This window comes from Martes martes, assembly GCF_963455335.1.
Source record: "Martes martes genome assembly, chromosome: 10".
Taxonomy (NCBI): domain Eukaryota; kingdom Metazoa; phylum Chordata; class Mammalia; order Carnivora; family Mustelidae; genus Martes; species Martes martes.
In genome coordinates this window covers 5,169,519-5,182,752 of record NC_137898.1, presented here as the reverse complement: position 1 = coordinate 5,182,752, position 13,234 = coordinate 5,169,519, and the positions used below count along the sequence as shown (strand labels likewise).

Below are 13,234 nucleotides of genomic sequence, written 5' to 3'. Positions count from 1 at the left end.
CTCCCTCATCCCTGCCCCACTAAAGTACCTGTAGCTTAAGTATAACCCACTTGCCCACACTTCCCAGAACCTTTTCTCGGATCCCCTCCCCCTCTGCAGGCAGCACTGATAACCTCACTAGAGAAAGGGGAAATGGAGTGCCCAGCCCAAGATCACCGTTAGGGGTTAGAGCCACTAGAGTTCAGGTCTTTGTGCCTTCTGGACAATACCTTAGCTTTAGGGCATCAAATGCAGTCCAGGCTCTGCAGCAGGTAGGGTCGGGGGACCTACCCCTGGAGTCAGCTCCTAGACTCCCTGCCCTCCAAGGGCTCACTCTTCTGCTCGGAGGGTGGGGAAGCAGGAAAGCAGCAACCTCAGCCCAGGTCCGGGAATCTATCATGAGGCTGGGGGGGGGGGGGCATGGTGACAGTGGGTCCCACTGGTCATAGACCCTAGGGGCAAATGCTCTCTGGCAGGACTCCTCCAGCTAGGGCTGAATCAATGCCTTTTCTGCTCAGGGAAGCATTTTCTGGGCAGGTGCCATTATCAAACATCTATGTGGGGACCCTGAGGTGGGTAGGGTGTGGGGGTATCAGACCAGAAGAAAACTAGCTCCCTCCTCGTGTGAACACTTTTCTGTACACATTGTCCTCCTAAGGCTGTGCTAGCCCCTACAGCACCGTGTGCTAGTTGGGAAAAGACAGCTCTTCTCCAGCCACATGCAGCCCTATGTGGCAGAGGGGAAGTGACCACTTTCAGCTGGGAGCTTTTGTGCAGTGAGCAACCTGAACAACCATACTCAGCAAACCTGGCAGTCCCAGCTCCCGACAAACCTGCTTGGAAGGGGGGCTCGGGAATCTGATGGCACTCAGTCTGCTGGGACTGAAGCTGGGATGGCACCCAAAGATGTCCATTGGCCTGGGTCAGCCCCGGGGACAGGAGTGGGGGCTAAGCAAAAAAGTGGAAAGACAGGGGCTCCTGGCTGGCTCCATTGGAAGAGCATGCAACTCTTGATCTCGAGGTTGTTGAGTCTGAGTCCCACGTTAGGTGTAGAGATTACTTAAAAATAAATAAATACACTTTTTTAAAAAGCAGAAGGGCAGATGGATCCCCACCTTGTCGTGGGGAAGGGTGCGTGGTCTCTATCTTGCACTCCCACGCACCCCAGACAGTCCCCATCCCCACACTGTCCGGAAGCCAACTCAGACTCCCTGCAAAGTCCCTGTATAGGAAATGTCCTCTCGATGTCTGAGCTCAATTTTCTCCTATAGATAATGAGATAAAAGCTCCCACCCCAGCCCCAAGATCGCTCTCTGTGCGGTGTGTACACACTCTGGTGGATGGAAGACCCCGGCTCCACCTCTCACCAGCAGCGTGATCAAGACCTGAGCTGAGATCAAGAGCGGGACACATGGGGTGCCTGGTGGCTCAGCCTGTGGAACGTCTGACTCTTGACTTTAGCTCAGGGGCTGCGGGATCGAGCCCTGCATCTGGCTCCAGCTCAGCCTGGAGTCTGCTTGAGATTCTCTCTCACCCTCTGCCCCCACGCTTGTGCACACTCTCTGTCTAAAATAAAGAAGATCTTAAAACAACAACAACAAAAGAGTCAGACTCTTAATCCACTGAACCACCCGGGGGCCCCCAGAAACGGAATCTAAAACAAGGATCAGGACTCACCTGCCAGCACTAGTTAGGTCACCTGATAGACCTCTGCCATCCCCTAAAGGAAGGCGAACTTGCAAAACCCAACCTGCTGTTTTGCCCATACAACTTCCTAGTCCTTGCTCCCTTCTGCCTATAAGGCTTTCACTCTGCACGGCGCCTCAGGGCTCCTTCCTCTCTCTGCTAGATGGGCTGCTGCCCAGTATGTGAATTGTTGAGTAAAGTCAATCAAATCCCTAACATCTACTCAGTTGAATTTCGGTTTCTAACTCTTGTTAAGGGCCTAAGCTCATGCTTCTTGATGACATCTGTGTCCCCCGTTTCCACCGGTGGGATCGCGGTGGGGCTCAGGCTACCCATGCGGCAAGAGAGTGGACTTCTCTAGTGGCCACACCTCATTCCAGGGAGGGCGTCGAGCAGCCTGCCCTGGAAAGCTGTGTGGGGAATGTGGGCTGGGCTGGACGGACGCTGGATGAATCATTTCTCCCCTCTGAGTCCCTTCAGTGGTAGACAGGGGTGGGTCCTCTGTACAGCCAAAGCCGCCACCTCAGCCCCCACAGATGCCACGGGACCCCCAGCCCAGAAGGTTCTCAGGGACAACCATGGAGTCTCTAACTCGGAGACAGGCAGGGAGAAGCTGTGGGTTTAAGGCTGTAAGTTGGGGGAATTGTAATCACAGGCTACGTGTGGTGCGTGTGCAGGGGACCCTGTACTAACCCTCCCCACAGCCCTGAGAGATGGGAACTAGCCCCGTTTTAGGCAGGAGGAGACTGAGGTTCAGACCAGGAAGGGGAAGTGCCCAGGTCCCACAGTTGGCGCTAGGATTGACACCTGCCTCCCGTGACACTCAAGGAGAGGGTGTGAGTCCCTGAATTTGTGGTCGTGAGCCGGGTCTCTTGAGGTGTTTTCTGTGAGTGCTTGGGTAAGGGAACCTGGGGCAAGGTATGTGTCTTGGGGAGACTGGGTGTCACTGCAGGCACGTCCAGCAGACGTGGGTGTCAATAGGCAAGACAGACCAGGTACACACCCCTTTTCCTGGGCTCACATCCACTGGAACCCTGAAGCATGGGCACCCCCTTCCCTCTTGGCCCCCTGCAGGGCAGAGGGTCTCCCGGGAAACTGGGCCTGCCCTTGTGGGGTCCTCTTACTGACTGATCCCCACTCTGACAGGGGCCAGGAGAGGTGAGGCAGGAGCCCCACAGACGTACAGGGATCCCTGTCCCACCGGGCCTTTCTGGGAGAGTCTGGCTAAGGCACAGTGCTCATGGCTGAGGCCGGCTGCTGGGGGCTGGGTGTGCTGGGGCGCCCAGGACTCCATCCAGGGGCAGGACTCCAGATCCTGTGTCCTGACTGATCTCCTGGCCACCCCACCCCCAAAGGCCAAGGGCAGCCCTGACACCCCTCTCTGCCCTCTCGTGCTCTCCCCCTCCCCTCCTCCTCTGTACGGCTCCCTTTCTTCCATCCCTCTTCCATTCCGGACTCTGTCTCTGTCCCTCTGTCCCTCTGTCCCTCGTCGCCACAGCCTTGTGGCTGTGATCCTCTGTTTCCCTTGGTCTGCCCTCCCTCCCTGGCTCCACCCTGCAGCCCAGGTGTCGGGCTGGGTGGCGGGTGTCTCCACCGGAGCGGTGGGGCGGCCGGAGGGGGTGCCGGCCGGGCCCCGCGCCGCCCCCGCCCCGCACTGGGCATGCCCCGGTCGCTTCTATATAAAGCGGCGCCGCCCGCTCCCGCTGTGCCGCCGCCACTGCCGCCGCCAAACCCCCGCCGCTGCGCGCCGCCCGCCTGCCCCGCCGAGCCGCTGCAGCCCTCCAGGTACCCCGGCTCCAGCCCGCGCCCCCGGGAGAGCCAGGGAGGGGGGCCAGGGGCCGCGGGGACTCAGCGCGCCCCCCGCTGGAAGGGCGGGGTGCTAGGACCCCAATGGGGCCTGGCGCAACCCGCAAGGCTTGAGCTCTGGGGGCGGGGGCAGACCCCCCGGGGTCCGGGCCGCAGAAATCCCACAGCCTCCTTGGAGTGGGGGTGGGGCAGCCTTGGACACCTGCCAGGGTCAGGACACCCGGGGCCTCGGCAGTCACTTCTCTGTTCCAGAGTCTTAGGGGCTGGGCAATGGGGTGCAGACCACGCTGCCCTGACTCCCTCCTTTGTCTCTCTCTGTCTCTGCCATCAGTCTCTCAGCCACTGCACCTGTAAGATGGTGAGTCTCCTCTGCTACTTTCCCTCAAAGGGCCCAAGCCGCTTGTCAGAGGGAGGGCCCAGAGGGCAGCGTTTGGCACCCAAGAGCCTCACCCTGGGGGCTCCCCTGTGCAGACAGCTCAGACCTATGGCCCCCGGTGCGTGGGCCAGGCACTTCCGGCTCCCCCAGCAGCCCCCGGGGACAGGCACAGGTGGTCCCCTTCGGCGGTCATTCATTCCACAACACCCCTCGAGCCCCTGCTATGCACCTGACACCATTCCAGGCTTGGGGACATAGCAGTGAGAGCACGGTCTGGGCTCTCAGGGGACGCACACCTTCTTCTTTTTGGAACACACTTTCTAAGAGAAGGCACGAGGCTCAGAATTTGGAACCGGTCAGCCTGGATTTGAGCCCAGGTCTCAGGCGCAGACGTGCCCTCCCGGCCGCAGCACACTGCATCCCCGTGACTGAAGGCTAAGCCTCACCGGTCTCGTGGGGTGGGACGGGGCAGACACCAGACCCCCCCCCAAGGCCAAAGAAACCTTGTCACTTAGCCAAGGTTGCTCAGACTGTCCCCCGGAGGATAAGCCCACTACTGTCCCCACCTATGGTCACACAGAGTCTGAGTAGCCTCATTGGGAGTTAGCCTGCCTCAGAGAGGGGCAGGGGTGCAAAATGCCGTCCAAAGAAAGCATTTCGGTGACTCAGAACATCTGAAAATGGCACCGGCTTTTTCCCCTACCAGTGCCCTGCACAGGGCCAGCCACACAGTAGGTCCTCAAGGCCTACCCGGGTGGCCATGGGACAGCTTCGTCTACACATTCAGGTCTCAGCAGAGCTCCACGATGGTGATAGACAGGTTACCGAGGCCGGAGGGGAATGAGCAGCTCAAGCGATTGCTTGGTTCTTTCATATGTTTTCAATCCGTGTTTGCTGAGCAGCTATGGTGTGCTAGGACTGCTTCAGCGAACAAAACAGACCAACACGTACGTCTAGTCCTACGAACCGAGCTAGGACAGACCTCAGCGTGGGATGGGGGGCAGTGGTCCAGCCAGCGGCACATGGCTTTCTACCCTCCCCCCCAGCCCCCCTGGAGCACTGTACCTGGAGTTTACAAAGCACCCCTACCTACATGTTCCTGGTGACAGGCCTTCACCCCCTAATCCAACGCCATCCCCTCCTGGTTCCCAGGACAGTGTCTGCCCTGAACATAGCCCAAGGTTAGGGGTGTGGAGGGCTTATACCCTTGAGTGACTTAATGGGCCCTTTGCTCGATCTACCCCAGACCCACCACTTCTGCCCCTCTCAGCTCTCCCTGGATCCGCTGGGTCCCGACTGGGACTGCCCCCTGGGCTCCAAGGACCTGGAGGAAGACGAGGGTCCATGGGGAGGAGGCTCTGGCCTGCCGCCCCCAGGCTGCTTCCCTGGCTCCTGGCGCCAGGACGTGGGCCTGGACTGCAAGGGCTCCCTCGAGGGGGCGGAGGCCCGGGCCTGGACTGTCTACGGCTACAGCCTCCTGCAGAGCTGTCTGCAGCAAGCTGGCCTTCCGGAGACCCAGGACCGCAGCCAGGTGCCCCGCACAGGTGCCCAGGGGCTCCAGGGAGGGGGGCGGCCCTGGGGGGCGGGGAGGAGATGCCCTCAGCCCAGCCTGCTTCCCATCCCTGTCAAGGTCAGCCCCTTCCCCCAGGCTCTGGCTGGATCTGAAGCCAGGGAGGCAAGGCCAGTTAACCTCGGGCAGGCAAGCATTGTTTCAAAGGGCATCTGGCACCGGTAAAGTCAGAGATCAAGGCTTCCCTCCTGTCCCCAGAAGACCCAGCCGTGGGATTTGTAATGTAGGTTCTGTGGAGTTGGAGCTCCTATAGACGGGTTTTGGGAGCTGTGTGGAAGCCGCTAACAGTTGGGACCCAAAACTGCTTCCCGGCTTTATCAGTGTTATTTGTATTGATTTTTATATCTGTTCTATAGATCGGGTGGCCACAAAAGTTCTGTGGGGACACAGGGTTCCCAGCTAGAATACATGAAAATCACAGACTGGGAAACTGAGGCACAGGGACATTTCCCCCCTCTTCCCACCCCCAGCAACTGCACTGCATGGGGGCCACGGGTCACAGAGAAAGTCAATGTCAGAGCCCAGGCTAGAACCCAGGTCTCCAGTCACTCAGGCTCCAGTACCTTCCAGGCTAGCTAGAGAGAGGAGGGAGCCAGCCTCACCGGGGCAGGATGGGCAGGCAGCTTCCCTTTCCCTTTCCAGCCCTTTTCAGCCGACACAGGTCAGACGGAGGGACAGGGACGAGGGACGGGGTGGGGGGGGGGCATGGGGAGGGCAGGGCTATGGGGCAGGGAAGGGTAGGCAGAGAGATCGCAGGGGGAGCCCCTCTTGAGCTTGGCCATGTTCTCCCCGCCCCCACCCCCCCAGGCTGCCCTGGTGCGGAGGTGACCTTATGCATTCTGGGATCCCCCAGCACCTTTCTGTCTGTGCTCCTGGAGGGTGGGGTCCAGAGCCCGGGTGAGTACGTGCCCATGTTCCTCCACCCGCTCCTACAGAAAGGGCAGCCCTCGCCTGGCCCGGCCACATCCCGAAATACCCACTGACCCTGGCAAGTGCCTGCATTCCACTGGGCCAGCTGCCACGCTCTGAGTGGGGGTGGGTTCCGGGAGTAGCTGCCCCCCACTACCCAGGGCCCCGGGCTGGAGGTGGAGGGCATGGAGGCATTAAGCCTTCCCTGGCCAGCAACCCTCTTCCCTCTGCCCACAGGAAACATGCTCCTCTGCCTGTCCCCTGCTTGGCTGACGAAGGTGCCAGCACCCGGGCAGCCGGGCGAGGCGGTCCTGCTGGTCTCTAAGGCTGTGAGCTTCCACCCAGGGGGCCTGACATTCCTGGATGACTTTGTCCCCCCACGCCGAGCCACCTACTTCCTGGCGGGCCTGGGGCTGGGACCTGGCCGGGGTCGAGAGGCAGCTGAACTTGCCCGTGACCTGACCTGCCCCACGGGAGCCTCGGCTGAGCTGGCCCGGCTGCTGGAGGACAGGCTGTTGACAAGGCGACTGCTGGCTCAGCAGGGTGGTGTGGCCGTGCCAGCGACCCTGGCTTTCACCTATAAGCCACCGGCCCTGCTGCGGGGAGGGGAGGCCAGCCCGGGCCTACGGCTGGTGGAGCTGAGTGGCAAAGAGGGCCAGGAGACACTGGTGAAGGAGGAAGTGGGGGCTTTTCTGCACTCTGGTGCCCTGGGCGATGCCCTGCAGGTAACAGGCTCCCGCCTCTGAGGTCTGTGCAGATGCCAGCAGGATGGGACGCACGGATGGTTACCCAGTCCTGCTGCGAAGTTGTCCCCAACTTTGAGCCCTCCTGCTGGCATCTCTCTCTGTGGCAATCCCCTCCCTCCTTACCTCTGTTTACACACTGGATCCTCTGGTACCCCACAGGTTCATGGGGTGGTAAGGAGGCCTCCTTCCCCTCCCCGTTGCAGGTGGCCGTGAAGCTCAGTGGCTGGCGCTGGCGGGGGCGGCAGGCCCTGCGTGTGTACCCGCGAGTGGAGCTGGGCGCAGTGGCGGACACGGTGCTGGCGCTGCTGGAGAAACTGGAGGAGGAGGAGAGTGTCCTGGTGGAGGCTGTGTGCCCACCTGCCCGACTGCCCTTTCCAGGTGAGAGCCCCCTGGGCCAGCCAGCAGCGGGAGCTCGGCTCACCCTCCCAGCGGCTCTGTGCCGGGCTCAGGCCTCACCGTCTTTCTCCAGGCAGCCCCCCACCTGGCCCTGAGCTGGCTGTGCGGATCTGCGCTGTGGTCTGTCGGACACAGGGTGACAGGCCCCTGCTGAGCAAGGTGAGCCTGGCCCAAGTTTAGATCCTGACCCCGCCGCCACACCCCAGCCCAGCCCTCATGAGGGGCTGAGGGCCCCCAGGCAGAGAGAAGACATAACCTCTGGGGGGAGTCCTGGTGGTCTCTAGGAAGACTCCTGGGTCTGACACTTTTCCCCTGCCTTTCCACCCTTCCTACCTCAGGAGCCCTGCCTGGTACCAGGTACCAGGGCCCAGGGCTGAATCCTCTTTCCAGGGAGCTCTTACCCACAGAAGAGGCTGACCCAGGGTCCCTGAACTGCCCGTGTCTGGAGTCCTGTAGAAGGGGCCTCCACGCTGGGGAACTCAAGAAAGCTTGGGGACCCTCCTGGGGACACAGCTCTGAGCCAACCTGAGGCAGAGTCTCTCAACCCTGCCCTCATGGAGGTCTGGGGTGGGGGGCACATCAGGGTGGCACAGGTCCCCAGGCCTGCAGGAGCTAGGAACAAGCGTGTTTGGAACCTCCAAGGAGCAGAGAGACCCCAGCGCAGGTGGAAGCCTGGGGAGAGTCCCCTTAGGGTCTAAAGGACCAGAGGGGCAGGTGGCGGGGAAAGTGGTTTGCGCAGCGGAAGTCACAGAGGCCTGGGCCACTTGAATGTCCAATGAGAGGTCTGGCCTGGGTCTCAGCACAAGGGTAGGTGTGCAGGGGCAGGGGGTGGCGGGTGCATTAGTCCTGGGCCGGCTCCTCCTGGGCCCACACCCTCAGCCACACCCTGCCCAGGTGGTGTGCAGCGTGGGCCGTGAGGACCGGCCTCTGCGGCACCAGAGCTCCTTGCCACAGACGCTGGAGGTGGCACTGGCCCGGTGCGGCCTGGGTGAGCCGGGGCAGGTGGCGGCCGTGCGACAGCGCGTCAAGGCGGGGGCCGAGGCCGCGCTGGCCGCAGTGCTGGCCCTGGAGGCCGGCCTGAGCGCGGAGCAGCGCGGCGGGCGCCGGGCCCGCACGGACTTCCTCGGTGAGTGCGCACCGCCGGGGGCGGGGACCGGGGGGCCGTGGGGGGCCGGACGGCAGCCCGTGCTGAGCCCGCGCCCCCGGCCCGGCCCAGGCGTGGACTTCGCGCTGACGGTGGAGGGCCGCGCGCTGACCCCCGTGGCCCTGGAGCTGAACGGCGGCCCGTGTCTGGAGGCGTGCGGCGCGCTCGAGGGGCTGTGGGCCGCGCAGCGCCCGCGGTCGGCGGCGGAGGAAGCGGCGGCCGCGCCGCTCGTGGAGACCATGCTGCGGCGGTCCGCGCACTACCTCATGGAGGGCAAGCAGCTGCTGCTGATCGGCGCCGGCGGCGTCAGCAAGAAGTTCGTGTGGGAGGCCGCGCGCCGCTACGGGCTCAAGGTGGGCGGGGCGAGGGGCGGGGCCGGCGCGGAGTCCCGGCCCCAGTGGCGGAGGCCGCGCCCTGGGCGCGGGAGCGGAGAAGGCGTTGGGGCGGGGCCAGCCTCTCTTGGGGCGGAGCCTGCGCTGGGCGGGCCCAATGGGGGCTCTAGAGCCCGGAGTAGGGCCGGGGCCCGCTGCCCCGCCCAGGTTAGAAATCTAAACTTTTTTTTTTTTTTTTAAGATTTTATTTACTTATTTGACAGAGAGGGACACACCGAGAGAGGGAACACAAGCAAGGGGAGTGGGAGAGGGAGAAGCAGGCTCCCCACCAAGCGGGGAGCCTGATGCGGGGCTGGATCCCAGGAGCCTGTGATCAAGACCTGGGCGGAAGGCAGACGCTTAACGACGGAGCCACCCAGGCGTCCCAAAACTTTTTTTTTTTTAAGATTTTATTTAGTTTTTGAGAGAGAGCGAGAGTGAGAGAGCACAAGCAGCGGGTGGAGGGGAGCAGCAGAGGGAAAGGGAGAAGCCGAGCTCCATTCCAGGACTCCCAGATCACGTCCTGAGCAGAAGGCAGAGGCTTAACTGACGGAGACACCCAGAAGTTTAAACTCTTTTTGGCTTCTGGTCGAATTCTGTCCCAGCCCGGTGAAACAAGACCTCGGGGAGAGCACAGAGCCCTCCAGGGGCAAAAAGAGCCCAGCGCAGACGGGCAGGAGGGGCGGGGGGGCCGTCATTCAGGTTTCCTACCAGAACCAGGACCTTGAATGCTGGGCTAAGGAGCCTGACCCCATCCTGCAGGAAGGGCAGGCCCCTGGGGGTTGAATTCCTGAGGGCACGAGAAGGGTGCTGGGGAGCAGCTTACAGATCCTGAATCAAGTTCACAGCAGTGGCCTCACATTAAAGACTCTGAAGCCATGCCGGCAGAGTAGATGTTCTCATCCGCTATCAAACAGATAAGAAAACACAAGCCAGGTTCTTCCTGGCCCTAATCTACCACAGTGGCTTCCTCTTCCCTCTTCCACGGTACAACAGCACCCCCTTGGGAATTCACCCTTCCAGCCATTCCCATGCCTCTTCCCTCCCTGCCTTGCACATCGTGCTCTCCACTTGGAATGTCTTTCCCCTCCTCATGCTGCCAAGTGTTACGGTGCTCCCAGCCACGCTCCCGTCTCTTCAGGAGCACCCTCTGCCCTGGGAACCAGCTGCTTTCGGTCTGTGTCCCCCCAGCGGGCAGTGAGATTTGGCGTGCAGGGCCCCACTGGATTCCTCCATGGGCACCCCCAGGGTCAGAACTGTTTGGGTGAATGACAACCAAGAGGATGATGTCCCAAGACACCAGGCCACCTGTCTCAATTCCCAACCCTGGTAGTTTCCCTACAAGCTCTGGTCAGAGAATGAGCCCACGAGCCCCCCCCCCCTTTGCTCTAGCCCCCTCCTGCCCAGATCACACCCTCTTCCTCCTACCACCTTCTTTCCTCTGGCTGAATCTTACTCAGCTCCCCACCTAAGCAGCTGCCTCCTCTCCCCTCCAGGCTGGGCTGGATGTGCCAGCTCGGCACCTGCCATTTAGTCAGTCATCCATATATTTTTTGAGCCCCTAGAACTGGCAAGTCTGTCTCCCCTGCGGGCCCAAACCATGCTCTAGGCCCCATCCGATCGCCCGCAGCATGCAGCACGGGCTGAGCTGGATGTGTTGGGCCCTGGTGGTTTCCGCAGCTGCACCTGGTGGAGTCGGACCCCAACCATTTTGCGTCCCAGCTGGTGCAGACTTTCATCCACTTCGATGTGACAGAGCACCGGCGGGATGAAGAGAACGCCCGGTCGCTGGCGGAGCTGGTGCGGGCCCGTGGCCTACAGCTGGATGGCTGCTTCTCCTACTGGGACGACTGCCTCGTGCTCACGGCCTTGCTCTGCCAGGAGCTGGGGCTCCCCTGCAGCCCCCCGGCTGCCATGCGCTTGGCCAAGCAGAAGAGCCGCACCCAGCTGCACCTGCTGCGCTGCCACGGGCCCCCTTGGCCCGCGCCCTCCCTGCACGCCGTGCCCTGCTGCCCGCTGGAGAGCGAGGCCGACGTGGAGAAGGCTGTCCACCAGGTGCCTCTGCCCGGCGTCATGAAGCTGGAGTTCGGGGCGGGCGCGGTGGGTGTGCGGCTGGTGGAGGACGCGCCACAGTGCCACGAACACTTTTCCCGGATCGCCCGCGACCTGCAGGGGGAGGCCGACCACCCCGGCATTGGGCTGGGCTGGGGCAACGCCATGCTGCTGATGGAGTTCGTCGAGGGCACCGAGCACGACGTGGACCTGGTGCTGTTCGGAGGGCGCCTGCTGGCCGCCTTCGTCTCCGACAACGGCCCCACGAGGCTGCCTGGCTTCACGGAGACGGCAGCCTGCATGCCCACCGGGCTGGCCCCGGAGCAGGAGGCCCAGCTGGTGCAGGCAGCCTTCCGCTGTTGCCTGGGCTGTGGGCTGCTGGACGGGGTGTTCAATGTGGAGCTCAAGCTGACCGGGGCTGGGCCGAAACTGATCGAGATCAACCCCCGCATGGGCGGCTTCTACCTGAGAGACTGGATCCTGGAGCTCTATGGTGTGGACCTGCTGCTGGCGGCAGCGATGGTGGCCTGCGGCCTGCGGCCTGCCTTGCCCACCCACCCACGGGCCCGTGGCCACCTGGTGGGGGTCATGTGCCTGGTGTCCCAGCATCCGCAGGTGCTGAGTTCCACCGCCAGCCGCGAGACCCTGCAGGCTCTCCACGACCAGGGCCTGCTGCGCCTCAATTTGCTGGAGGAGATCCTGGTGCCGGGCCAGTACGAGGAACCCTACTGCAGCGTGGCCTGTGCTGGGGAGAGCCCGGCTGAGGCTCGCCTCCGCCTGCTGGGCCTCTGCCAGGGTCTGGGCATCGATGGGCCCCACTACCCGGTTGCCCACTTCCTGTCCCACTTCAAATAGTGCCTCTCTCTCCCCGGACCCCTGCCCCAACCCTGGCCTGGCCTTCTCCTACGCCTCATGGCTGTTCCAGAGTGTCAAAGCCATTTGACACGAAGGCCTCCCGAGCTTAAGGGTCATAAAAGAAAGTATGGCAGGGGGGCCACTGGCCCCTCTTGCTGTCAGTTCAGCCCAAATGCCCCAGTCCTGCCCCACGAGTCTAGCCACGGAGAAGCAACAACAGCTGTGCACGCGCACACACGCACACCACAGGGAGGTGGGAATGGGCCCAAACTTAGCCCCTCTTTGGCATCCCTCCATGTCTGTCTCTCTTCCTGCACCCTGCAAGAAGAGAGAAGCTGGCTGGCCTCTGGCCTTGGACAAATCCCACAAAAACCTGAGATGAAACGGCCTGTCCCCAACCCTCATTTAGCAAATCCCAAGATATTTCTAGAGCCCGCTGACAACTTTTGGCAGTGCCCTGCCTGCCTCGTTTGGCCTGAGCAGTAGAAGCTGGGGACCTGGGATCAGCAGGAACCATCTCCTCTCCAGGTAGACACCATTGTCCCATTCTACAGATGAGGAAACAGGCTCAGACAGGAACAATCACTGCCTCAAGGTCATACCACAGTAGCTGGGGCGTCAAGGGACAAGCTACAAGGTCCAGGTTTCCACTTTTACTAAGTCTTATGTGCCCGCTCCACTCCTAAACCGCACTCAGCTCCCTGCCCTCATTCATATGTGGCCTTAAGATGAGGGAACGCCCCCTCCCAAGCAGCGCCCGCCTTCTCCACCAAGCTTCGGTGCATTGGCCTCTGGCATAACTAACCAGCACTGGCAGAGGAAAGTCTGCACTCCCTTCCTGATTCAGGGGAGTCTGTCTCAATAACTCTGCCCCTGTGCAGCCCGGGAGTTGTGGCCAGCTCCGCAAGCATCCCTCTCCAAATAAAGGCTTATGAACTAATGAAAGGTCTGGCATCTGTTCTCGAGACTTGGACAACTCCCCTCAGACTCAGCTTGATGGGAATTGGGGAAGAGAGGAGGGAGAGGTGGCTAAGGGATACTTGTACCTCTGACGCTAAGGATAAACACCATACTGGCCAGGCCTCTGTGCTGACCATGAGCAGGGGCCTGCCGTGGTCACTCACAACGGTACCCAAACCTGAGGGTCTCTGGAGGGTGGAATTACAACCAGAGGGCCACATCCAATCAAATAACCCTCCTCCAGCCTGGAGACTCCTGAGTTCTGTCCAACTGAGTTCATATTTAGCCTCCCCATCCAGCTGGAATGCACATCCAGACAGCCTCCAACAACAGTCAGAACTCTATCCAAGACCTAACGCAGCCCAAATTCACCCCTGCAGAGCC

General features: G+C 61.7%; 1 protein-coding gene across 4 annotated transcripts; it reads left to right on the top strand.

Annotated features, from left to right (window-relative positions):
- Positions 1-3,399: 3,399 nt before the first annotated feature.
- Positions 3,400-12,825, top strand: CARNS1 (carnosine synthase 1). Of its 4 annotated transcripts, XM_080815259.1 has the most exons (10): positions 3,400-3,450; positions 3,803-3,829; positions 5,094-5,391; positions 6,225-6,314; positions 6,564-7,051; positions 7,276-7,450; positions 7,542-7,627; positions 8,363-8,594; positions 8,685-8,965; positions 10,664-12,825. In XM_080815259.1, the coding sequence occupies exons 2-10, from the start codon at positions 3,827-3,829 to the stop codon at positions 11,888-11,890; spliced, it is 2,880 nt and encodes a 959-aa protein (XP_080671385.1). In that variant the 5' UTR covers positions 3,400-3,450; positions 3,803-3,826; the 3' UTR covers positions 11,891-12,825. The 4 variants fall into 4 exon arrangements, with proteins under 4 accessions (XP_080671385.1, XP_080671386.1, XP_080671388.1 ...); XM_080815260.1 differs by lacking the exon at positions 6,225-6,314; XM_080815262.1 differs by lacking the exons at positions 3,400-3,450; positions 3,803-3,829; positions 5,094-5,391 and adding an exon at positions 5,416-5,640.
- Positions 12,826-13,234: the final 409 nt, after the last annotated feature.

What these genes read in the sequence shown, in the direction of transcription:
- CARNS1 (XM_080815259.1), top strand. An exon ending in GGGTGGGGTCCAGAGCCCGG is followed by an intron (nt 6,315 to 6,563) that starts GTGAGTACGTGC and finishes CTCTGCCCACAG; the next exon opens with GAAACATGCTCCTCTGCCTG. An exon ending in GGCCCGCACGGACTTCCTCG is followed by an intron (nt 8,595 to 8,684) that starts GTGAGTGCGCAC and finishes GGCCCGGCCCAG; the next exon opens with GCGTGGACTTCGCGCTGACG.